The sequence below is a fragment of the Hemiscyllium ocellatum genome, chromosome 3 (assembly GCF_020745735.1).
Source record: "Hemiscyllium ocellatum isolate sHemOce1 chromosome 3, sHemOce1.pat.X.cur, whole genome shotgun sequence".
NCBI classification, from domain to species: Eukaryota; Metazoa; Chordata; class Chondrichthyes; order Orectolobiformes; family Hemiscylliidae; genus Hemiscyllium; species Hemiscyllium ocellatum.
Genome location: NC_083403.1, coordinates 54,026,981 through 54,052,632, shown reverse-complemented (window position 1 = coordinate 54,052,632; position 25,652 = coordinate 54,026,981). Strand labels below are relative to the sequence as shown.

Here is a 25,652-nt window from a genome sequence, read left to right as displayed (position 1 = left end):
CAATATAAATTTTTGAGAGACTCCAATAAGAAAACTAACACTAGCAAGACACACCAGATTATTTTCTCTACACTGATTTGATTTTATTAAAATTCCAATTCCCATCGTCTATAAACAGGCACAAGTATTCAGAGCTATCAGGGTTAAAGGGCACGATAGTTGGGTGCAGATAAGGGTGAGGAGGCAGAGGGAAGAGGGGAAATGAGCAGCAAAGGCAGGTGCAGGAGAAAGGACACAAGGAACGCTGTGAGAGTGAGGAACAAGACAGAAGAGAGTTGAGGCAGCTAAGTCCATGAGATGAAAGGGAACTGAAGAACAGGAAGAGCTCGGTTGTTGGTACACAAATCCTCAAGGTGGCAAGGCAAGTTAACAAGGCAATTAATAAAGCAAGTGGGTTCCTGGACATTATAAATAGAAACATAGAAGTACAAAAGCCAGGAAGTTAAGCTAAATGATTTAAGAAATGTAAACACACTAGTTTAATCCCAGCTGGAGTATTGTGTTCAGCTCTGGGTCCCAGACTTTAGGAAGGATATGACGAATTTAGAGGGAAACCGGAAATGACTTACAAGAATGGTTCCAGGGATTGGTAGTTGGAGGGGGAGATTATTGTGGCATGGATAGACTGAAGAGCTTAAAGTTGCTCTTTAAGTCTAAGAGGGTTTGATGAAGGTCTTTAAAATGATGCTGGATTGAGATCGATTTAATAAATAGTAACATTTTCCAGTGGCTGAGGGGCTGTTTCCAGAGGATGGTGCTCTCACCAGTTTAGTTTGAGTGACAAAAGAACCGTGTGCAATATGAGACTCTTATGCAACAAGTGCAACCATTCCAAAGGAGGAGGGAAAGAATTAGTCAGAAGTGTTGACACAAACTCAGTATTGTGTGACCTCCCTCTTGATTAAATTATTCTACAAATGCAGAATGTGGGAGGAACAGGTTGCCATTAGTAAAAGTAAATGATGAGTGATTATTTGAATGCTGAGTGTTGGGAGTTAGAAACATCCTATTTTGAGCTTTGGTAGAGGGCTTCTGTTCAGTCAGGGGAACTGGCTTGCTTCATATGAGCTATTTTGTGAAAAATGAATAATTCAAATGGCGAAGATGAGGAGGAATGAAATGCCTGGTCAGTGAGTAAGGAATTGAGACGGGCAGGCTGCTACTTAGAATTTGCTCTGGGGGCTGAAGGTGCAGAGCGAAAAAAACATTAAAGAGGGCGTGGTGCCCAATATGCTGCTGATGTCATGAGAGGAACACAGGAAGTACATAAAAGCCCTGGTGAAAAGTTAGAATGTTTATCTTACAAGGGTGAGATATGTTGCCACTGTTAAATGAGTCATTTGTAGAGATTATAGAAAGCCTGTGAACTAGCAGCCATACTTAGACTTCAGGATGTGGTAGGGAACAGTGGGCAGACAGGGAAACTCTGATGAGGCCTAGCTAAGCAAGATGGAGTCGAAATTTGTGGAACCAGGCATCTACCAATCAGTGACAGGGTAGTGATTGCGTGTGGGAGAAGTGTTGGAATGCATTTTGTTTATGTGAAACCTTGTGCCTGACAAGGAGCAGGTATAAAGAAGGAGCACTGGGTGAGATGGAATGTTGTTCAGGAGCCAAATAACTCACTTCATAATTTGTGAGCAAAATACCTAAACCTGTAAGTTCCCGGAAATCAGAACAGGATATCAAGATAATCAAGTCAGGCAGCATCTACGGAGGGAAAAAACGTCAAATGGCAGAAATTTCCCAGCCCCTGAACAATATGGGCAGTGGCAAATCAATTGAGGAAATATGGTGAGATCAGCAGAAATGAGATTCTTTGAATTGAAAAAAAAAGCTCAGATTCTGCTGCTGAGTTCTGAATAGCAAGACCAGAATCTCACTAGTGAGCGGTCAAAGTGTTACATGTATTATTATGCCAATTAGTACCTAATCGAGCCTTATTAATGTGCAGTTTCCTATTCTCCCACCCGCTGGAAAGAAACTAGATGTTGACAATGTCCAAGCTAAAGATCAGAGTGACTCCAGTTCACTGCATGCTCCTTCATGTCTCTATCTTGGTCAGAAGTCACCACAACATATGGTGAAAGTGAGGACTGCAGATGCTGGAGATCAGAGCTGAAAAATGTGTCGCTGGGAAAGTGCAGCAGGTCAGGCAGCATCCAAGGCTTATGCCCGAAACATTGATTCTCCTGCTCCTTGGATGCTGCCTGACCTGCGCTTTTCCAGTAACACAGTTTTCAGACCACATTATACGGCACGCTCCATGTGCAGCAGCTGCCTCCAGACTTCGTGAGCTTGTATTTGCAGTTAAGTGTCAGGCATGCCACCTATGTGCCCTTAGTTTTTTGCCCTTAATTTAATTTCTGTTGCTCTCCCATTGTTTAATGCTGCGTAGGGCACCTCTTGACTGGCACCTGACCTGCTGCATGGTTGAGTTTTAAAGCTGATGCATGCATTCTGGGATGGTGAGTACTTTACCAACTCTGAGCAGAAGATAGCACAAGTGAGGTGTCAGCAGGGTGTGGTGTACAGCTAATGAGGCATTGCAGAAAATGGGCTGAGAACCCGTCAGGTTGCCAACAATCTCTCCAAAATCGGAACTGATTGCTGGTAAAATACAACTGCATGTTCTCAGTTAAGTGAAAGATATTGCCCCAAAACATTCTGTGCTTTTTTTCCTCCACTAGTATTAGTGGACCTGTTGGGTATTTTTTTAATGTGTCAGAATTGCAGTATCTGCAATAGTTTGTATTTATAAAATGTCTGATTTGCTTCCCTGTAGGATCAACTATAGATGAAATAGGCTTTTATTAAGGCATTTCCTGCTGAGATAAATATGGAATGCATATTTAGAATATCTCCCAGCTGATTATATCAATGGTATGGGAATGACTGTGAAATCTACCTTTTGTACAAATTGAATTATTCTTAAAGCTGTGGACGACAATGCAGTTGTAGCTTAGAAATATTTGAAAGTCTTCAAGAATAAAATGACTTTAACCTAGCTGCAGGACTCATGTGTTACTTTTCTTAACAGATTGCTGAATATGCATTTAGAAATGGAATGGCGTCTCTGTACCCAGAACCTGAAGATAAAGCGGCTTTTATCAGCTCCCTGGTTTACAACACTGACTACGATGAATTTCGAATTGATTCCTACTCCTGGCCTGAAGAAGCCTCAATGATTCAAACATTGACAAAATAAAAGCAGTTTACTTAGAGTCCATGCATTAAGTAAAGGCACTCCATCAGTTTAAACGATACAGAAAATTAATCATTAGATTTGTTATAAATTTCAGAATTTTACACGTTTTAGGGCTTAATTTTGCTGCAACTAAATATTTCTTTACCTCTGTTATCCAAAGTAGTCTTTTCAATTCTAGATGTCTGTGTTACGGATGTACTTGCAGCCCAATGTCTGTAAGATTCACTCATGGCACTAATTCACTGGCAAATGAGATTATTAAATGTGACTTACACTGAAATCCTTGCTTCTGCTCAGTTTGAGCTGGTAAGATTGGGAATAGGTTGCCTGTCATTTTAATGCATATTCAACAGCATTTCTACAGGTGCTTTCACGAAGGAGGTACACAGAGGGCACTTAAAAGCAAACAGGTGATTGGACCATTCTATTCCTTCTCCAAACAGGATGACTCATTTTAAGGGCACATGCTCGGGGTCCTTCTTACATATTCAGATCTGGTGCTGATAGCTTTAACTTGGATGCTAATTGGTGGGGGAAGCAAGGGGGACGTTTCTGCCAAGTCAGATAAGAAAAGCCAATAAGAACACCTCTGGCTTCCCCCAACCCGTCTGTTCACAACTCTCCTGCCATCTTACCCACTCGGTGTGGCTGAGCACTGTTTCTGCAGGTCCCCAACAATGGCCGCTTTATTGCCCAATCTTCTTGGCAAGCAAGCATTTCCTGGCTGTTAGAAATTGCAAATAGGCAAACCGCTTACTCATGAGGCCCACCTGTTCAAATTGACCAAGACTTGGATCATCTGCAGTCAGATTCCTGGATAGCTTTCTGTCCAGAAATTAAAATAGAGCCCACTCTTTTTCTGATTAAATACTTTGAATGTTAGGTAACTACAAAAATGTAATGACAATCATAGCAATAAAAATTGCTTTCTAATACTAAATGTAAGGGAATATGTTATAAGGAATCAGTGACTGCTGTTGGAATTTCTGCTGTGGTCACACAAACTATATTTGTTTACATTGCAGTGTGACACTGATTTTCTTTCTTTGGGATATATTGATGGACACAGTGGCAAACATTGACTTGATATGGATATCATTGTCTAACTCTTCTCTGTTGTAAAAATGTTACTGGAAATCAAATGCCCCACAAGTTCTTTTCCTTCCAAAATAGCATGAACGTGATTGACTGTTCGATAAGGAGCTGTTTCTTTCTCATATTGAACATGTTGTGACTTTCACTAGTACTTTTGCTAAAGTAATTAACTTGAATTTCAAGAGGTTAATTTAGTATGAGATTCTTCAGCATTAATTTTGAGCATCAGATGGTGGAAAATTCAGGACTGCTGACAAGTGTGCTTATCAAATGCAATATTTGGATATTATGTTGCAGCTTTGAGCTTTCAAACCTCATCCTACCCAAGCTTCAATCACTTGAAGATTTCCCATGTCTCTCGAACTGTTATGGTGCTGTTCCAAATTTAATAATGATCAAAAGGGTACTGTATTTCAAAAATGCTTGTAATGGTTACAGGTTTCATCAAATCAAAATAAAGTTGCTGGAATAGAATGTTTTTTGTTTTGTTTTGTTTTGTTGCATCAATTCTTTTTTTTTCTCTTCCATATAGCTGAGGGATAACCTTTTCACAGAGCGCAATTGAGACTAATACTGGGGGAGATGGCACCAGTATAAGCTGGAGGAGTTGCATCTGGGCAGGACTGGAACTGATGTCCTAGTATTTGTTGCAGCAGTTGAGGAGGATTTAAACAAAAATGGCAGGGGAATGAAAACCTACACAGCAAGACAAGCAAGGGAAATTAGGGCAAAAGCAAAAGACAATGGAAACGAGCAAAGTGATAGACAAAGTACTCAAGGGATGAAACTAACTGGGCCACAGTTCAAAATAACATGAATGGGACAAGAATGTTAAAAAGGCAAGACTTTTAAGGCCTTGTGTCTGAATATGTAGAGTACTCAATAAAGTGGATAAAGGAGTGACCTTATCGGGGTATTAAAGATTATGAGCAATTTTGACATGGTAAAGAAGGACATTCTATGTCCATTAGTTGTTATGTCAGTAACAACGGTCACAGTTTCAAGATTGTCAACAACAGAGCTAGGAGTGAGATGAGGAGAAACTTCTTTATTCAGAGAGTTGTTAGGATTTTGAATGTGCTGTCTGAGAGTATGTTGGAGGTTGATTCCATAGGAGGTTCAAAAGAGAGCTGGATAAATATTTGAAAATGATTAATTTAGAGGGCTATGGAGATGGGACTAGAGAATGAGATTAGCTGGGTAGCTCTTTTGGGAGCTGGCACAGACATGCTAGTCGGAATGACCTTCTGTGCTGTTAAAATTCTAAAATGCCAGAACAACCTGTAAAATGCACATTTCTTCAACACAAGTTGGCTATAATGTGATTGGTGAATTGTGGATGTTATTTGGATAATGCAAATGGGTATGGTGATTCTCCATAATAATCTTCCGCAGCACACTTTACTGTGATGGTTTTCCATAATGTGATTTTTCTATAGTGAGGTTACAGGAATACAACTGTTGCATTATTAGTAGAATGACCTGGAGTCCTGCAAGTAGGTATAAATAGGTATGATATGGTTGGAATTACAGAGATTAAGCTGCAGGGTGACCAGGGATAAGAATTGAATATCCAAGTGTTTTTTGTTTTTAGGCATGACAGAGGAAAGTGAGGTGATGTAGCATTGCTGGTCAAAGTAGACATTAACACAATAATGAGGATAGATATCTGTTCTAGTGAAGTGGAATCTGTATCGATAGAGTTTAGAACTATCAAGGGGCAGAAAATGATAGCAGGGGTAGCGTATAAACCCAAGAAGCATTTTGATAATTTTGGGTAAGTCATTAAACAGGAAATTAGAGACATGTACAATAAAGGTACAGCTGTAATATGCTGAAAATGTGTTGCTGGTTAAAGCACAGCAGGTCAGGCAGCATCCAAGGAACAGGAAATTCGACGTTTCGGGCCAGAGCCCTTCATTCCTGATGAAGGGCTCTGGCCCGAAACGTCGAATTTCCTGTTCCTTGGATGCTGCCTGACCTGCTGTGCTTTAACCAGCAACACATTTTCAGCTCTGATCTCCAGCATCTGCAGACCTCACTTTTTACAGCTGTAATATGGGCAACTTTACCTTGCATATAGATTGGGCAAACCAAATCTGTAACAATGCCATAGAGGGGAAATCCCTGGAGAGTGTACGTGATGGCTTAATGATCAGTATGTTGGTGTGTGCAATGAAAAAGGAATAATTGGCAATCCAGCTGTGCTTAACTCCTTAGCGAAGAGTGGCCATCAAATGATAGAGTGCATCATTCAAATGGAGAATGACAGGCAATGTATTGACATGGATAGGGAAGTGGTTGGCAGGCAGGAAACAGGAATAAATGGGTCTTTTTCCTAGTGTGGGATACAGCAGAGATCATTGCGTAGACCCCAGCTATTTACACACAAACATTAATGATTCGGATGAGGGGATTAAATGTGACTAGTGTACAGACTGCACGAAGTTGGGTGGAGGATGAACCATGAGAAAAACAGACAATTCTGTGTAGTTTGGGCAATTGAATGAGTGGGCCAGTACATGGCAGATGCAGTATAATGTGGATAAATGTGAGGTTATCCACTTTGGTAGCAAAAACAAGAGGACAGTTTTTTTTCAATCTGACTGGCAATCGATTAGGGAAGGGGAAGGTGCAACACGATCTGAGTGACCTTGTACACCAGTCACTGAAAGTAAGCTTGCAGCTACAGCAGGCACTGAAGAAAGCAAATCATATGTTGGCCTCTGTAGTGACAGCATTTAGTGTAGGAGCAGGGATATCTTGCTGCAATTGTACAGGGCTTTGGTGAGACCTCATGTGGGATATTGTGTACAGTTTTGGTCTCCTTATCTGAAGAAAGTTTTTCTGACTATGGCAAGAATACAATGAAGGTTTACCAGATTGATTCCTTGGATGGCAGTATGCAGATTGGTTAGGATTATATTTGCTAGAGTTCAGAAAGACTGGGGGATCTCATGGATACCTACAAAAATCTAACCCGGCTCAACAGGATAAATGCAGGAAGGAAGTTCCTGATGACTGGGAGTCCATAACATGGGGTCACTGTCTAAGGATACAGTGTAGGCCATTCAGAATTGAGACGAGAAATTTCTTCAGTCAGTGAGCAGTGAGTCTGCAGAATTCTCCGCAATAGAAAACAGCTGAGGCCAAATCAATGAATTGTTCATGAACGAGTTAGATGCAACTCTTAGGGTGAAAGGGATCAAAAGGTATGGGAGAAAGTGGGAAGAGTTCCAAGCTGAATGGTTAGGATAATTATATTGAATGGCAGAGCAAGCTGTATTGGCTAATCCCTTGCAGCAAATTGGAAGAATTGCAGGAACTCGGGGGGGAGGAGAGAGGAGGGGGGGGAGAGAGAGGGAGGGGGGAGGGGGTGGAGGTGGAGAGGGGGGAGGGAGGGAGGGGGGAGACGATCTGCGCATTTCTTGTTTACACCTCTTGCCATTTTTGTGGTTGTTTTGCTGAGGTTGTCGGCAGATGAGCAGGCCACCCCCCCATCCTGTTCAATATGCATGGTGTGAAGAGTTTTAACCTGCATTTAAATATAGTTAGACCCCAAGAACATAAGAAACAGAAGCAGGACTAGACAGCCCATCAGGCTGCCTGTGTCACTTTGTAGGACCACGGTTGATTGCCTTCATACCTAAACTCTGCAGCAAGTAAATCTCAGACTCCGTAATTAACCAAGGACTGGAATACAGATGCATAATATCAATGGATAGACTCCCAATAGGTGATGGGAAAGGATAGACGTGGAGAAGCATTTGTTGATAGACAAAATGAAGTGTGTGAAGTGGCTTAACTCCTAACATTTTACGACTCTAATAGAAATTAGAATCCATAGTCTTGGCTTCTACTGGCCTTGATAAAATGATGTTGGCCAATGAAACAAACAGACAATTCTGTTGGTTGCATTTACAGTATTAGTGCCTTTAAGTGGAACCAGTCTGACAATGAATTTTAAATAATCTTTATGTCATCTAATCACTTTGATATTGTACAAGTGATCCTTTGTATTACTCAAACACCTATTGTACATTGTTTTTGGCTGTTAGGATTAACTTGATTATAAGGGAGGATGAACCATGAGAAAAATCCAGCGATGCTTCTGTGCGGTTTAGGCAGTTGAATGAGGTGGGCCAATATATGGTAGATGCAGTTTTAATTAGTTAATACTGCATTAATTAATGCAATATTAATTAAAGAAGCTCCTATTTAAAATGCTTACTTTGTATGCATTCTCCAGCATAATTGCTAATAGAAACGTGGCTTGGCAAGGCAAGATCGTGTTAATCTAACCAGATTGTTGCAAGCACAGCCAAAATTGAAAGGTTTGCAGTCACTTCCATGGGGTGTCGTTACATTTTAGTGTCTTTTTGAAATCAGGATATTATTATTCTTGACAGAAGCAGCCATGGATTAGTTGCAGGCCCAGATGAGACAAAGGAGAAAAGTTTTGCTTGACACCAAGTCTGCAAGGTCTCGTAAGTGTATGCTTATTTCAAGTAAACAGGAGTGGACAGGGGAATCAGTGATCACTCTCTAAGCTCACTCATGAGTTCAGTGCTGCAAGACTTTTCATGAGGAAAATATGTTGAGCTAGATATAATTTTCAGCCTCCTCCTCTTCATCCTGTCAAGAGTTTATCAATGACTGAAATTGTCCTGATCATTCACCGTGTCAACGTGCCTTTACTCACAGCCTTGCACCATGGACCCACAAGGTATTTAATTATTAATTGGAGAGGATTATTGGATTGGTGTTTCCAAATTGTTATAATGGTGTTTTTTTTTGTTCTATTCATCCAAAATCAGAAAATCTGGGAACAAGATTACAGAATTAAAATGTAAATCATCTTAAAAGCAGCTCAAAACTGCCCTGCTAACAAGATGGACCATGATCCATACACGCTTCAATCACCACCTCATTACACTCATTGTCTTCAAGGAGGCTCAAAATTTAAGTGATTAGTTTTGAATGTAAGGAGAACGTAATATGATTAACAGGTTTTAAATATTTGTTTTGTTTTCAATTTACCATGCAATTGTAATGTTAATAGTAGCTTGGTAGTGCCATGGCTTAGCTGGTCATACCACCTGGCTGGTAAGCATGGGTTCAAATCCCAACGGTGGCAAAGTGAGTACTGTAGATGCTGGAGATTAGAGTCAAGATTAGAGTGGTACTGGAAAAGCACAGCGGGTCAGGCAGCTTTCGAGGAGCAGGGAAAATTGACATTTCAGGCAAAAGCCCTTCATCAGGAATGAGGCCTGATGAAGGGCTTTTGCCCGAAACATTGATTTTTCCTGCTCCATCTGTGCTGCCTGACCTGCTGTGCTTTTCTAGCACCACTCTAATCTTGACTCTAATCCCAGTATTGCCGACATTATAAGGGGAGCCGATAGCCCAGTGGCATTATCACTGAACTGTTAATTCCAAAACCTAGGTAATGTTCTAAGGGAAATCTTACAGGGCATTCGTAGTGACCCTGAACTGGTAGGCCTGGGTTCAAGTCCCAGTGTAATAACATTTCAAAGCAAGTTAATTTAAAAAATAAGTCCTAGTAAGAGTACTGACCAAACTGCACATTGTTATAACTCCTAAATATATTGGGAAATATTTTAAACACATTTTTGAAACATTGTCATTACAAATAATAATCGCAGATTTTTTTTGTTGAAAAGGAAATTTGAAAGGAAAGTCTTAAAACAGGTGGAAAATTGATGGTAAGTTACCTTCCTGAACTACTGCAGATTGTGTGGTTAAGACTAGGCTTTCTCAAACCGCATGAAAGTACTTATACACTTCATAAAGATATGAGAATTTATTTAATACATGTTCTATTTTTTTTTCTGCAAGTCTATTTTGTTGGCATTGTAAGACTAATATATTGGAGGACCAAAAATAGTTGCTACAGACATTATGTGTAATCTGGAAAGGATTTGGTCATGTGTAAAAAGAGGCTCAAGGAAGTTTTATTTCAAAGTGTGAAGTTTTTTTTATTAGGTTTAAATAATATGTGAAAATACAAGAATACAAATTGAACATACCAAACTCAACAATGCTTAACAATAACAAATTTCAGAAGCAAGCATTCTGAAAATGTGAGTGATTTAATGTCACTCCAAGAAAGTCCTAACATATGATTTAGGTCTTGAATCGTCCACGTTATAATCATCCATTCACTCTTGAGGTCCCTTCTTCCCTTTTTGAACTTGTACATCATTTTATTTTCTGACACATTCCACAAGAAGATAAAAGTAAGACAACTAACTTACTAACATTAGACAGAAATTCAGAGTGTGTCTCTAATTTAACATCTTTGACGAGACACCAATCTTCACCTGAAGACTTCACAATAGTCATTGCTCTTTTTTATTTCTAGAAATGTCATGTGAAGTGCAGGTACATCCTCATGAGGACAGAAGTAAAGGTAGTATGAAAGGCATGCACCTATTGGACATTATCATCTTGAGGTGACCATTTTAGATTGCAAAAAAATGAAAAACCTTTTAGGTACCAAGTTTGTTTTGATTCAACTGATTGTGGACAACAAGGTCAAGATAGAGGAATTTTCTACTGAGGCAAAAGGAAACCCAAAAAAAATGCTAAGATCATATTACCATATGATTACTTACAGTGTGGAAACAGGCCTTTCGGCCCAACAAGTCCACACCGACCCGCCGAAGCGCAACCCACCAATACCCCTACATTTACCCCTTACCTAACACTACGGACAATTTAGCATGGCCAATTCACCTGACCCGCACATCTTTGTGACTGTGGGAGGAAACCGGAGCACCCGGAGGAAACCCACGCAGACACGGGGAGAACGTGCAAACTCCAACACAGTCTGTCGCCTGAGTCGGGAATTGAACCCGTGTCTCAGGCACTGTGAGGCAGCAGTGCTAACCACTGTGCCACCATGCCGCCCACTATATACACTTGATCAATACAATTACTTATTAATCTCTTAATATGAGAATATAATTTATATTAATTATCCCAGATGAAATTCTTCATCTCAGAGCCAAGTAAAAATTTACATTTTCACAGTCACATAGTGATTTAATAAGGTTACATTACATTGGAATCTATTGAGATTTTTTAGTTGATCTTCAATTACAGGAACTCTTGCAATCACCGTGTGATGCATTGAGACCATCGTCACAAATAGTCATGTGTAGATGTTATCTTTTCTACTATTATTGTCTAATTGACCTGCTTTGATGGTTGACATGATGTTCAGGAGGTCTGTCAAGTGTCCTGCCCAGCCACACCTTCCTCATCAATTTGCAATTGTTATTTAAAGAACAGGGATTCACTAATTCCAACAGACCAACCATTTTATTTAAATTTTAAGTGCAGTGTTGTGCAAAGTTGTATCCTGTTAATCACAGAACTTTTTTGAAACAGAAGACCTAAAACCTCTAACGATGTAAAAGCCAAGCAATGTCAGTTGGGTTGTTTTGAGCTCGATCATTGCATTGCACCTTCTATTTCTAACCATTGTATGTCACGTAAACATTGAGACATTTCTTTTGCATCTTCCAATTGAAAATATGTTCAGAAAATGACTTGTGTATTTAAAATTGAGTCCCTGCAGAACACTTAAGGATTCTTACTTCATGTAGTTCTCAAGTATGAGGTACTTGTATCCTTCTCTGGATGGAGTTCATAACCAAAGAAATTCTAAACACTGTAGGTTTATAGTTTGGCCCAATTCAGGGCTCCTGGTCTGTGAATTTAACCAGCATGTTGTGGGTCCTGACATTAGGACCAAATGTATGTCTCTAGCCCAGGCAAGAATATATTAGGACCCTGGAGGCTATTCTACAAATTGAGAGACCATCACTGAAACTGTCATCCAACTGGTGAAGGCAGCTCAACTGTTCAGGTTGCTGGCCCAATCAGATGATAAGGAGCTTTGCAAGCTGAGCAGTGCCATTGGTAAAATTGGGCACCTCCATATTGAGGTAACATACAGCAGGGACAACCACAGTTGCTGATTGCCTTTTTGGGCCATGGGATGGCTAGGAAGGAAATTTCTTGCCGCATCCTCTTTCACCTGCCTAGAAGGAAAAACCAGAAAAACCTGAAAATTATTGTCCTGACCCTTTTGGGCAGGAAGCCATGGGGAATCCAGTTCAATGTTTCTATCCATCTCCCAACATGATTGGTGGGACCCAACAGATGTCCATCAATTAATAACCATTTTTCCACCTGTCTCCAGTTGACCAGCTTTTCAGGTGTCGCTTTTTTGCTTCTGGAAATATTCCCTGGTTGTGGAAAGATTGTTCACTTTCCATCTTGGTGCCTTCCATCACCATTTTGTTTGAGAATTGCTGCCTCTCCAGGATCGATCCATGGTCACTCACTGGGGAGTTCTGCCACATGTTCCTCATCGATATATCAGCCAGTTTGCACTGTGAATCTCAACTTCGGTGTTTAATTTTTACAGACATCAGAAAGTAGCAAAGTTTAATCATATTCATGTATCTAAAAGTTCCTTGTCCAAGTGTAATTTTACTCAAGACCTTAAAAAAATGAACCCTCCACCTTATCAGCTTCTCCCCTGATTTCACACATATGGTTGCATGCAAGTTGGTTTTTGTTCACACTCTGATGTATTCACAAGAGATGTGGGTCCTTGTGAAGTGTAGTCATGGCTTAGTGCTTTAAGGTGATGGATTGGCAGAAGATGGGATATCCTTGGGTAGGTTCGAATTCTGCCGGCATTGGTCACTGTTGTTTTACAGATGTTTTAAAAAGACAGGAAGATGCCTGAGGATTATCAGATCAGACATAGTCTCATTGAAGGGTGGTGCAGACTGAATGGGCTGAAGAGCCTGCTTCTGTTTCCACATCTTATTGTGCAGCAGGTCCATTTGAATTTATAGTCCACAAGGATTCACCCAAGGCTGAGCCTTGGGTATGGTTGGCTGTATTTTGATGATGTATACTTAAATGGTGCATGATTCCAGTGCGTGTATTTGTATTTTTCCTAAAATAAACAATGTAGCACTTTGGCAAGAAATGGCAGCCTAAGATGCCGTAGTTTGAAGCTAAAATTGCCACCACTTCAACTGCTGGAAGATATTGATCATCGGTGTTGATATACACAGGAACAAAGGAAATCCATACAATTAAGTAGATAAGCATGCTGAATGTGATAAATTTGGCCTCCTTGTAGATATCTGGCACCTTCCTGCCCATAAATGCAAGTAGGAAACAAAAAATTGCAAGTACAGCTATATATCCTAACATTACACCAAATGCTACATTGGAGCCTTCTTCACATTTCAAAAGAGTAATTTTAGGAATTTCATAACTGGTTACAAAACGGGGTCCTTTAAGTGTCAACCACAGTGTACAAATAATTACTTGAATTGCATTACAGATCAGCAGAATTGGAATTGGTTTATATAACCTCATCATTTTTTGACGATCAACGGGATCAAACTTAAATGCCAGAATGATCTTGAAAGATTTGATTAAAATCCATGAAACACAAATAGTAAAATTTATGCCAAACAGTGGCTGTCTAATGTAGCAGCCATAACTTGTTGGTTCACCAATAAAAAAAACTGTACTGACAAAACTAAGGAACAATGCGATAAGTATTACATAGCAGAACTTGCCTCCAATTGACTTCACGGGGGGTGTGTTCAATTTCAGCGTAACCATTATAGCAATCACAATTATTAAAATAACACCCAAACAAGCAAAAACCATAAGGACAATGGCAAACCCATCATTCCATTTAAAGAATTCCGTGGTTTTGTTAATGCACACTGAACTTCCTGCATCAGACCACTGGTCGATTGAGCATCTCAAACAGTTGTTCATATCTGTAATGAAATATTACAGACACTCAGGCACGTCAGGCACTCAGAGCAAACAAACTGATGTAGCAATACAGATGGAGGTGAAATATGAGCAGAAAATAATCATGAACTGCTTTCACATTTTGTATTGTTTTATAAAGGATCTCTAGATTCTGTATAAATAAAAGGCAATACACTCATAAGAATACTAGATAAACGTGCTCAGAAGTTAATTCAGCTAACAAAAACCAGTAATTGTGCATACAGGGACTCCCTCATTTACAAAGGTCTGACGTATGAACACTTGGATTTATGAACGCAATCCCATACAAGGGTGTAATCTTAAAGATCCAACTTGTAATAATTACCAGTGGTTACAAACACCTACTCTGTACTGTCCTGTATAGTATTGTCCTGCACTGCATTGTATTTTGACTCGCAAATAAACTCAGGAACGGAACTTGTTTGCGACTTGCTTCCATTAACATGCTTTATAGATGATTTCAAATATTGGTATGTTGTGAGAAGTTTTAAATTGCATTTTTAAACAGATTTAATCGATACCCTTTCCCTTCCATTCTACAGTTTTATTAAACTGAATATTCACGCTTGCCTTACCTACAGAACTTGATATTCTTAAACCAAAGTGGTTTGAACTTCTAAGATTTCTTAAGCTTGATGAATTTGGAACAGTAAGGCATTAATTACAATCTATTAACAAAACAGTGTTTAAGAAATCCTCATATAAGTGACTCTTAACATAGGAAGTGCATTACACACATGACAATTGCAATTGTAGCCAACGTTTAAGAAAATGAGATAGAAACTTAAAAAGAGGTGTCTCAAACAGCAGGAAAAAGAGATTAGAACAATTAAATTCTAAAGTGCAGTTCTCCAGTTTCTGCTCAAACCTAAATTTTTATAACTCCAGGGATCAGTTTGAGAGCAATTTGAGAGCATCCCACATGGGACAATAGACAACACTTACCCCAATCTACAGAGTAGTATCCCTCTGCACAAGGCACACAATCATAACAACAGGTCTGTGAGGAATTCGAAATCTTCCTCTGCCCAGGTTTGCAGGACACGGAGCAGTTGGAAAATACAGCCTATGGAAACAAAACTAATAGCTGATTCTTCCAAACTGTCATTACCAATCATCAAGGTCACTTTTTTATGAAATGCACGATGGACAAGTTTTACTTTATTTATTGGTACGTTAGGAATATTCCTCCCAGTCAAATTATATTTTATCAAGCATTCATAGTGAACAGAGGTTGAATTTATATAGTATTATTACATCGTATAAACAATCACAAATGTTATATTCTTTTCTTTAAAGTCTTTTCACAATCATGCAGAGATTTCTAACCAGATATAAGATGTTAAAATTTGCAATTTATTTTTAGACAATACAATCATAGTTACACTTGATGTTCAATATCAAGCTTGTGTGATATTAGCAGTTGTGATTTCTTAAGTGAGTTTAATAAAATTGGGACTGAGGCAAAATACGCAAGCTGTGTGTAGGAGGGACAACTTCTTGCATTACTTGTATTTCAAGTTTCATGTTTATTCAGTTGCCTTATTCAATTGTTATGTTTCAAGGTAATGCAACCACAATGTAACTTAAACTGACAAACCACTGTGGTTATACTGGAGTGCTGGATTGTGAGAAGTGATTTCCTTCAAATAAAGCACGAAGCAAAGATCAATTTGTCTGTGCTGGATGATACAAAAATATGTAATGGCGTTATTTAATGAAAAGCAATGGATTCTCCTGTTGTACTGGTCAACATTCTTCAAGCAATCAACTTAATCAAATCCTAATTATTTGGTTATTATCTTATTTGGTTATTATCTTATTTTCTTGCTGAGTGCAAATTGTCTCTTGCATTTGCCAACATATCACCAACAGTGATTGCACTTGGAAATGATTCATTGATTGCATCTAGGGAGTATATGGTATGGCCTGGTGAAAATGCATGTTCTTTCTTTTTTGAGAAGCTACTCCCAAGTTTCACTTAAGACAAGAAAGGAGAAGTGTCCTCCTACTATGCAGGTTTCCTCTCTTCTGTTCTTAGTCATTTTACTATCAGAGAGCAGTTTATACATGACACACAAATGCCTGTCCTGCATATCAATCTGTGTGAATAACTGATGGTGCATCACTTTGCTGTGTGGACTGATGGGACACACGCACTAAACAACCCCACTGCACTCTGGTCAACCACTTCAACTCTCCCTCCCACTACCTTAAGGACATGCAAGTGCTGGGTTGCCTCCACCTCCAAATCCAAGCCAGCTGACAACTGGAGGAAGAACTCTTCATCTTCTGTCTTGGGACTTTTCAACCACATTGCATCAACATCAACTTCACTAGTTTCCAAATCTCCCCTCCACCCTACCTCATCCCAGATCCACACGAAACCCAATGGCCTTAGTCATGAAGTGCCCACCTCTGGATTCAACACTACCCTCCCATCTATTGTGCCCAGCTTCTCAGATTCCCAGACAGTCCTAAGCCCTAATTCCCTTCCCTGGCAGTCCAGCCACAAGGGGGAGTTACCTTCGAATTTATCCACTAGGCAACCTAAACCTCCCCCTCCAATGACCTTACACACTTAGCTTTTCACAGGAACTGTCAAAGTTTATTGATTTTCCGTTGGAAATTTAAATCACAGCATGACTCACTAACTGCTGCAAAAATGGATGTGATTTCAACAAAGACCTTCTTCATTGCTGGGTTTGTGGGTTTCTGGACAGGTTCATAACAGGAGGCCTCTGTCCAAGAATCTGAAGCGCAGAAGACATCTAAAGACAACTGGGCAATTGTGTTCTGACCATGGTTGGACCATCTGAGCCAAAATGTTATTTGACTATTTTGCATTTCATCACTAGTCAAGATATAACAAGGTTAATTTAATTACCTACATTGTACAATGAAATACTGATTTTGTTAAAACTGGCATCATTTACTGGTACAGCAAAAATCTTGAGCACATCAGGAAAAAAATGATTCCATACCTCTGTAATGTTTTTGATCGTCTTGTCATAAATATAGATTTTTCTATCCAGAACATTATACTCTCCAACTGTTTTAAACTGTATTGCGCCATTGTTCACGATCCACTTTATTATGTCGTATCCATTCACAGCATCTCCAGATTTGTCGAAGTAAAATGGCTTTCCCCCTTCAGTGAAATTCACTTCTTTGAGTGCTTCCAGTAGCTACCAACAAAAGGGTCAATGATTAGTATATTATTTTCTAAGGCAAGATTGGAAATTCAGAGTCCAGTTGCGACTATATTTTGATGAGCCTGGTATCTAGCTTGTGTGGAAGCCTACTGGCAAAAAATGAGTCCCATATTCTGTTGATAAGACAATTGGTTACTTCCACTATTGGGTTTCTATTTTCCAATTGTGAAGTGTACATGGAATTACTTACAGTGGCACGTCTCACATTTCTATGGTCAAAAGATATGGCTGCATACTGACTGAAGAAAAACTATTTAATGTGAAATCAATAGATGTGGTAACTATAAGAGCCATTTTTTTCACATTTATGCTATGTAATAACTATTACTTGCATTTACAAAACTGCTTTCAATGTAAGACAATTTATAAGTTTCTTCACAGGTTGGTAAGCTGACTTTAAAATACAACAAGAAACAACAAAGCGTTCTTTTTAAATTGAGATAAGGTCTGCTTAAGAATTAGAAGTGTTTTTTTGGACTATATCTTTCTTCAAATGCCAATGCCTTTTGAATTGTTATTGCTGATCCTGTAAATATTAATCAAATGTCCTGTGCCTGGGACTTACAGGAGGAAAGATTCATAGAATTCAGTGTTGTCATTCACCCATGTAATGGTACAAAAGTGAACCTGATGTCAGGATATGTACACCAGCTTAATCTTTGCACTGCTATATAATTGCAGTGACATTTGCCAATGACTTTATGAGAATAATTCCCTGAAAATAAATAATATTACTGCACAATATCTACCTGCCATGGTGCAAAATTGAATGTTTTTTGACATGTTCCTTCGTGACATTTGAGAAGATTCCTCAGAGCATGAGCAATTGATTGAACTGCTAAGTATGTTGCATATGTGCCACCTCGCTCAATATTTTGAACCAAATAGCTATCATTAATATCTTCAATGGATTCATTTACTTTGGTACAAGCATGAAAAGATGCTGGTTTCAAAGAATTTGAAAGGGAATAGTTTTTTAAGCCTGAATTGCTTGTCATTGTATCATTGTGAGACTCATCTGAACACGTAAAATGAAGTTGCATGTATTCTTCAATGAACTTGTTGACAGCCCCAGGTCCTGCCTTTAGGTTTCTTAAGTGTTCTGGAAAGCCTGGAATATCTCCATTCTTGAAAGACAAGCCAAATATGTTTCCAACTTTGTCAATATTTGGCACTGATGCTACAGCGCTGGATATGGACCAGGCATCACTGGCAATCCATGTTTTAGTAACATTGCGCCAAACTATTTCCTTCAACACTTTGACGACAACTTGTGATTTAGCAAAGAGAATAAGAACATTTGCATTAGGAATGGCTTCAATCTTTGAAACCAAGGCATGTATTGCTTCATCATGCTGTTTGCTGCCAACAAATATTGAAATCAGTTCTTGAAAAGCAATACAAATGTCAAACTCCTGTGCATGTGAAATGAAATCAGCCATTGCAGATTTTCCGTAGTCATCATCTGTTGCAATGATCCCAATCCAGTTCCAACGAGACTCACGAATAAATTCGGCCAAGGCCTTTGTCTGATGGATGTCACTTGGAATAGTGCGTAAAAATGATACAAATCGCAACTTGTCACTAAGGGTTGCAGCAGATGATGCAAAACTTATCTGTAAAACAATTATAACAAAGGAATGTTTTCAACAAAGATAATATTAAACACATGTTGAATACATACAGGGCAAGGACTTTCCTGAGATCACATCTAATTTTGAATGTAAGTGGTTTCTCTATAATTTCTCTTTTGTGATATTGCTAGGCCTTCCTTTGGCTACATGTGGATTCCTGTTTAATTTCTAGAATCAACTTTGGAACTAACAAGAATAGTTAATATCAAGAAATCTGGCCTTGGTCATTCAGAGTCATCACTACAATCACAAATGCTGCCCTAATCCTTTTTATACTGGACAAAAAAATAACCAACTCTCGATTCTTTCTTCATTAATTTCTGCCTTTTGCTCTCTTAATGTCATGTTAGTTGTAGATTTATTACAATTGTATTTCTGAAGAAGGGCTCGTGCCCGAAACGTCGACTCTCCTGCTCCTTGGATGCTGCCTGACCTGCTGCGCTTTTCCAGCAACACATTTTCATCTCTGATCTCCAGCATCTGCAGTCCTCACTTTCTCCTACAATTGTATTTCGTAAAGCATGTATTAAAATTCCCCAATTTTGGTGATCCTTTGACTATCAGAGATTTCTTAGGTGAAGGTTTCAACAGAATGGCAACTGCATATCATCCAAAAAATAAGATCCGATTACAGGTGGGAAAACTTTCAATCTGTCTGTGGAGTGATCCTGACCTTCTAATAATCTATTTACCATGAAGCCATAAAATATCAAAACAGAAACTGGCCCATAGTGTTTGCTCTGCCATTCAGTGAATTTATGGCTGATCCACTCATTCACAGTTTCACTTTGCTGTCTTTCCCCTACATCTCTGATGTCTGCCTGTTTAAGCCTTAATTTGGAGGTGCCAGTATTGGACTGGGGTGGTCAAAGTTAAAAATCACAGAACACCAGGTTATCATCCAACCGGTTTTTTTTTGGAAGCACTAGTTTTCATGGTACTGCCATTTCATTAGGTGGTTGTGTCTTGAGCATTATTAACAACCCTGCCACGACTACTGTGTATTGTAAAGAATCCCACAGGTTATTCACTATCTTAAATCGGTGACCCCTAATTCCGAGATTATGCTCTGTAGTCCGACACTCTTCTAGAAGGGGAAATCACCTCTCCATGTGTTCCCTGTCAAACTCCCTAAGAATCTTTTTTTCAGTTACCTTTCATTCTCCCAAACTGAAATGGGTACAGACCCAACCTACTTAACCTTTCCTCATAATTAAATTCTTCCATGCCGGTTAAATATAGTAACTATCACTAAAGGAAAGGGCACCAGGGAATCCAATGCAGCTAAAGGCCAATACATTCCCTACACCTGATGCGTTTCACCCCAGGATGTTAAAGGAAGTAATTATAGAAATGCACTTAAATTTTCTTCCATGCCTTGTTAGATTCTGGATAAGTCCTAACGGATTGAAAAACTGCCAATGTTTGAAAAGGAAGAGACACAAAAAGCAGATAACTATAGTCCAAATTAGTTTAACATCTCTCATTAAGAAAATGTTAGAGTCTATTATTAAGTGTATAATACTAGAGCATTAAGAAATGTGTAATATGATCAAGCAGAGTCAGCACTGCTTCAAGAAAAGGAAGTCATGCCTGGAAAATTTATTGGAATTCTTTTGGGAGGTAGCAATCTAAAGACTGAAAAAAAATTAAGTTTCTTTAAGAGTGGGATAGCAAAAGGTGTATTTCACATTATAAAATTTGATGAGATCTTCTTCCTGATCTTTCCGCCCCCATCCCCACTCCGGCCTATCACCCTCACCTTATCACCTTATCAGGAATGAGGGAAGTGTGCCAAGCAGGCTAAGATAAAAGGTAGGGAGGAGGGACTTGGGGGAGGGGCATTGGAAATGCGATAGGTGGAAGACGGTTAAGGTGTAAGTGATGAGATATGAGATAGTATTTAAGTGAGATCAAAATAATGATTGTTAACATTTGTCTTACCATAGTTAATATGCAAACCAATAAGACACACGGCATGACTTGTCATCTTCACGACTTATTTTCAATATGTCACTTGCTGTTTCCTTATAGCACACAATGCATCTCACCCCTGACATCCTCATTATGTTTTTTATTAAGGCCTTGCATATGAATTGCTCATTAAACCAGCTGTAGATGGTTAGAACTGTAATATTGAAAGGAGGAGAAAGTGAGGACTGCAGATGCTGGAGATCAGAGCTGAAAATGTGATGCTGGAAAAGCGCAGCAGGTCAGGCAGCATCCAAGGAGCAGGAGAATCAACGTTTCGGGCATGAGCCCTTCTTCAGGAATGATGAAAGTGTGCCAAGCAGGCTAAGATAAAAGGTAGGGAGGAGGGACTTTCCTCATTCCTGGCACACTTTCGTCATTCCTGAAGCAGGGCTCATGCCCGAAACGTCGATTCTCCTGCTCCTTGGATGCTGCCTGACCTGCTGCAATTTTCCAGCAATACATTTTTACCTCTATTTAAAGGGACTATCAACTACTTTCAGCTTCGTGGCTGATTTCCACCGGCTGGTGCTGAGTTAGATGTAATACTTGGTGATTTGTACCACAACTGTTGAAAATTCTAAGAAGTGGTGTGGCATGTGTTGAGGGGCTTACTTTTCCCTTTGAGGGTGCTGCAGTTTCTGTCCCCCAATCGTTCTGGCAACATGACATGGAGATGATGTAGAGGTAACATGGAGGATGAAAGAAAATGCTCAAAGGTATAGCAAGACGAAGGGCTAAAAAATTCTTAGCAAGCAGTCATATTAACCCAGGTCCTTCAGGAGGCATTTCTCCTATCTCAGTTTAAACTAGAGCAACTCTGAGTCACTAAAGAGACGGTCACTGAAATCTGTCGCCTCTTATAGGCAGACCTGCAGCATCAGATGAGGGCAAGAAGTGACTTCGAAGGTGATCACTGGAAAATAAAACTACAACTAGTTAGTTGTAGCCATAACTATAAGGTAGTCACAAATTAAGTACTAAGCAGAACCTACATTGTCCAGGAAGTGGACATGGAATATGCTGTTGACCTGAGTAGCATTGATGCACTCAAAGGAAAGGTAGACAAGCACGTGAAGGGCAGGGCATGAGAAGGATATGTTGATGGAGTTCTATAAAGGAGGGTGGAAGGAGGCTTATGTTGAACACAAACACAGACATGGGCATCTTGCAGTAAATGATATTTTGTCTATATTTCAAATACCTAATGACAACTGTGCAGAGAAATACAAAGACCCTCGCCAGAAAAGTATTGCACAAGAGTAATGCTTTACATACCTGAGGCATAAGTGCTACATTAAATATTCTTGCGATGGGAATCGACAGTTCAGAATAGGCTTCTCCTACAACAGCTTTTACAATTGGCAAGTAATTTACGTAATCACATCGAACCTCCAGACAATGTTCTGAGCTATTTGTCTTGGAAAGAAACTTCATTGCAATTTTCGCAGCTCTGGTGGCATCTGTACAGGTGTCATATATCTCATATCCAAGTTTAATTCCCGGTAGTAGGGGAGAGTTGTTAATCAATTCAATAGTGTGTATCATAGATTGGAGCCAGATAAATCTCTGAGTATCAAATCTTTAAAAGAAGAAAGATTTTTCAGTTAAGCATTAAAAAAGTTAATATTTACACATCGTCATATTGACCCCAGAGCTAACCAGAGTACTTCAATATAGAAAAATAAAATGTGAGCTTTTGGAAAATAAAGGCTAAACTGTGACCATGTCCACCTCGATTGCTAGACAATTTTTAACACCAATAATAATGATTTATCGACATGTAACTCATGACAAAGGGCACATGGACTCTACAGATGTATCTTTATCACGAGATGTGATTGTAAAAAATCCATGGGAGGATTAGTGGAAAATTATACGAGAGCCTCATTTCTGAAGGAGGGTCACTGGAGCCAAAATGTTAACTCTGTTTCTGTCTCCACAGATGCTGCCAGACCCACTGAGTTTTCCAACAATTTCTATTTTTGTTTATGAGGGGGAGAGTATTAGGAACATAGGAACAGAAGCTGACCATTCATTCCATTGAGCCTGCAAATTTAGTGCTAAAATCGGTGATGTGGTGGACAGTGAAGAATGTTATTTCAGAGATCAATGGGACCTTGATCAGGTGGGCCAATGGACTGACGAGTGACAGATGGAGTTTAATGTAGATAAATGTGAAGTGTTGCATTTAGGTAAGGTAAATCGAGGGGCAAGACTTATACCGTTAATGGTAGGCACCCTTTGCCAAACAAAGATACAGGTGCAGGTACATAGTTCCTTGAAAATGGAGTCACAGGTAGATAAGACATTAAAGAAAGCATTTGGCACATTTGCCTTCACTGTTTAGTGCAATGAGTGTAGGAGTTGGGATGTAATGCTGCGGCTGTACTGAACATTGGTGAGGCCACTTTTAGAATACCATGTTCAATTCTGGTATCCCTGCTATAGGAAAGTTGTTATTAAACTTGACAAGGTTGGGAAAAGATGTTGCTGGGATTGGAGGGTTTCCGCTTCAGGGGAGAGACTGAATAGGCTGAGGCTTTTTTCTCTGGAGCATTGGAGTTTTAGGAGTGATCTTATAGTAGTTTATAAAATCTTGAGGGGCATGGATAGTGTAAATAGCCAAGGCCTTTTCCCTAGGATAAGAGAGTCCAAAAATTGAGGGCATAGATTTAGGGTGAGAGGGGAAAGATTTAAAGGGAACTGAGGGGGCAATTTTTAATGCAGAGGTTGGTGTGCAAATGGAATGAGCTGACAGAGGAAGTGGTGGAGGTGGGTAAAAAGCATCTGGATTGGTATATGAATAGGAAGGGTTTAGAGAGATATGGGCCAAGTGCTAGCAAATGGGACTAGGTCAGTTCAGGATGTCTGGTCAGTGTAAACAAGTTGGACCAAATGGTCTTTTCTGTGCTGTGCAGCTCTATAATTCTATTAGTGGGCAGGACAGTGGCATAGTGGTTAGCACTGCTGCCTCACAGTGCCAGAGACCAGGGTTCAATTCCCTCCTCAGGCGACTGACTGTGTGAAGTTTGCACATTCTGCACATTGCCCTGTGTCTGCGTGGGTTTCCTCCAGGTGCTCTGGTTTCCTCCCACAGTCCAAAAATGTGCAAGTTAGGTGAATTGGCCATGCTAAATTGCCTGTAGTGTTAGGTGCAGGGGTAAAAAATAGAGGAATGGGTCTCGGTGGGTTGGTGTGGACTTGTTGGGCCGAAGGGCCTGTTTCCACACTGTAAGTAATCTAATCTATTTGGACTGACACCTGTTGTGAAAATAGAAATATAAACAGAAAAATTGTTTTCTTTTAAGTAAAAATAGCAGTGAATAAATTTACTTTTGAAATTTCGTAATAAATTGAAATTGTCTCATCTCCAGTTTTTTTTAACAAAAGTAGATTTCTTGTATAACAAAAAAAAGGCAATCACTTGAAATATAAGCCCGAAGCCATGCTGGTTTAACTATTCGTTCCATGCAAATTGCAATAATTTCACAAAATAAACAAATAAATAATGAAACACTTACGCTTTGCATTTTGCTGCATCTGGTTTGTTGCGAGGGTTGTCATACTCCAGGTATCCATGGATTGGAAAGATTCCCCCAATATTGATGTCTCCTTGGCTTTTGGCTCCAATAAGGTCATCAAAACTATCGCAAGCTTTCACTGGACAACAAAGAAATAAACAGCCCCAAACAAAGGCAGCTTTCACAGTGAACATGGTTCCAAGGAACGTTTTGGTGTCTAAAAAACTAAATCACTGAATAAGAATTTAGATACAACAATATAAAACCTTAAGAAGAAACTATATTTCTCAATGTCATAACATTTGCTTTTTTAAAGTGCAAAGACTGAGAGCATTTTAAAGCAGCTACCTCTTTCGATCTTGGACACTGCCAATGCTGCAGTTTTACCTGCTGCACAATGATTCTCTGAAAGGAGTTTCTTTTGCTTTTAAAGGTATGAAACCACGTCCTGACAGATATCAGGAACTTCTCCGCCTAATTAACATGTTCATTTTCTCTCTAAGGTGTTCTTACTTCCTGCTTTCAGCTTCAGATTTAACTGTTCAAGGTACAGGTAACTGGAAACTTGAACAGTTGGTGTTGTACTTTTAGAATGAAGAAAATACAAATCATTCCAAGCTCAGTTTTTCTCCACCTGTGTAGGAAGCATACATGCTCATTTGAAGGTGCTTGACGTGGCTATTGTTTCCTGCAGTGCCGAATTAGCTGTGAGGTCTCGGTTCGATTTTCATTCATTCATGAAATGTAAGTGTCAGAACATATTGATCATCCCAAATTGCCCTTGAGAAAATACTGGTGAGGCACCTTGTAGAATTGCAACTCTTTGTTTTTTTACTTTTTTCTTCCTTAATTTTATACTTTCCTCTTACCCCCACACTACCACCTAACTGCAGAAGTGCTTATTTTTCCCCAGCACCCATGATGTGTGTGTGCAGGTGTGAAACACAGTGAAAGACAGCAGGCATACAAATTTCCACCACCAGGAAGAAAGGAAACACCCAAGTGGCCAGTGACAAGCAGTGCCCTTCTCAGAGGGCAATGTTGTGTGATCAAACAGTGAAGGGGAGGGCAAGGATTAAATCAAAATAGAGTTGGAAGGAGAAATTATGCACTCTGCTCCCTGTGGTGCCCACCT

General features: G+C 39.5%; 2 protein-coding genes across 3 annotated transcripts in view; one reads left to right on the top strand and one right to left on the bottom strand.

The window, feature by feature from the left end:
- The window catches only part of me1 (malic enzyme 1, NADP(+)-dependent, cytosolic), a 425,357-nt gene extending 420,580 nt beyond the window's left edge, over positions 1–4,777 (top strand). The window contains exon 14 of the mRNA XM_060850027.1: positions 3,041–4,777. Within this exon, the coding sequence (XP_060706010.1) occupies positions 3,041–3,208 (168 nt within the window). The 3' untranslated portion in view covers positions 3,209–4,777. The remainder of the gene's footprint in view (positions 1–3,040) is intronic.
- A 5,523-nt stretch (positions 4,778–10,300) lies between these two features.
- The window catches only part of LOC132832211 (G-protein coupled receptor family C group 6 member A-like), a 29,407-nt gene continuing 14,055 nt past the window's right edge, over positions 10,301–25,652 (bottom strand). The window contains exons 2-7 of one of the 2 annotated variants that reach the window (XM_060850013.1): positions 24,518–24,656; positions 22,272–22,575; positions 18,138–19,004; positions 17,158–17,361; positions 15,119–15,239; positions 10,301–14,154 (exon numbers count right to left, since the gene is read on the bottom strand). In XM_060850013.1, the coding sequence (XP_060705996.1) occupies positions 13,172–14,154; positions 15,119–15,239; positions 17,158–17,361; positions 18,138–19,004; positions 22,272–22,541 (2,445 nt within the window). In that variant the 5' untranslated portion in view covers positions 22,542–22,575; positions 24,518–24,656 and the 3' untranslated portion in view covers positions 10,301–13,171. Of the gene's footprint in view, positions 14,155–15,118; positions 15,240–17,157; positions 17,362–18,137; positions 19,005–22,271; positions 22,576–24,517; positions 24,825–25,652 lie in introns of those variants that run through there. The other variant, XM_060850005.1, reaches the window with a different exon arrangement.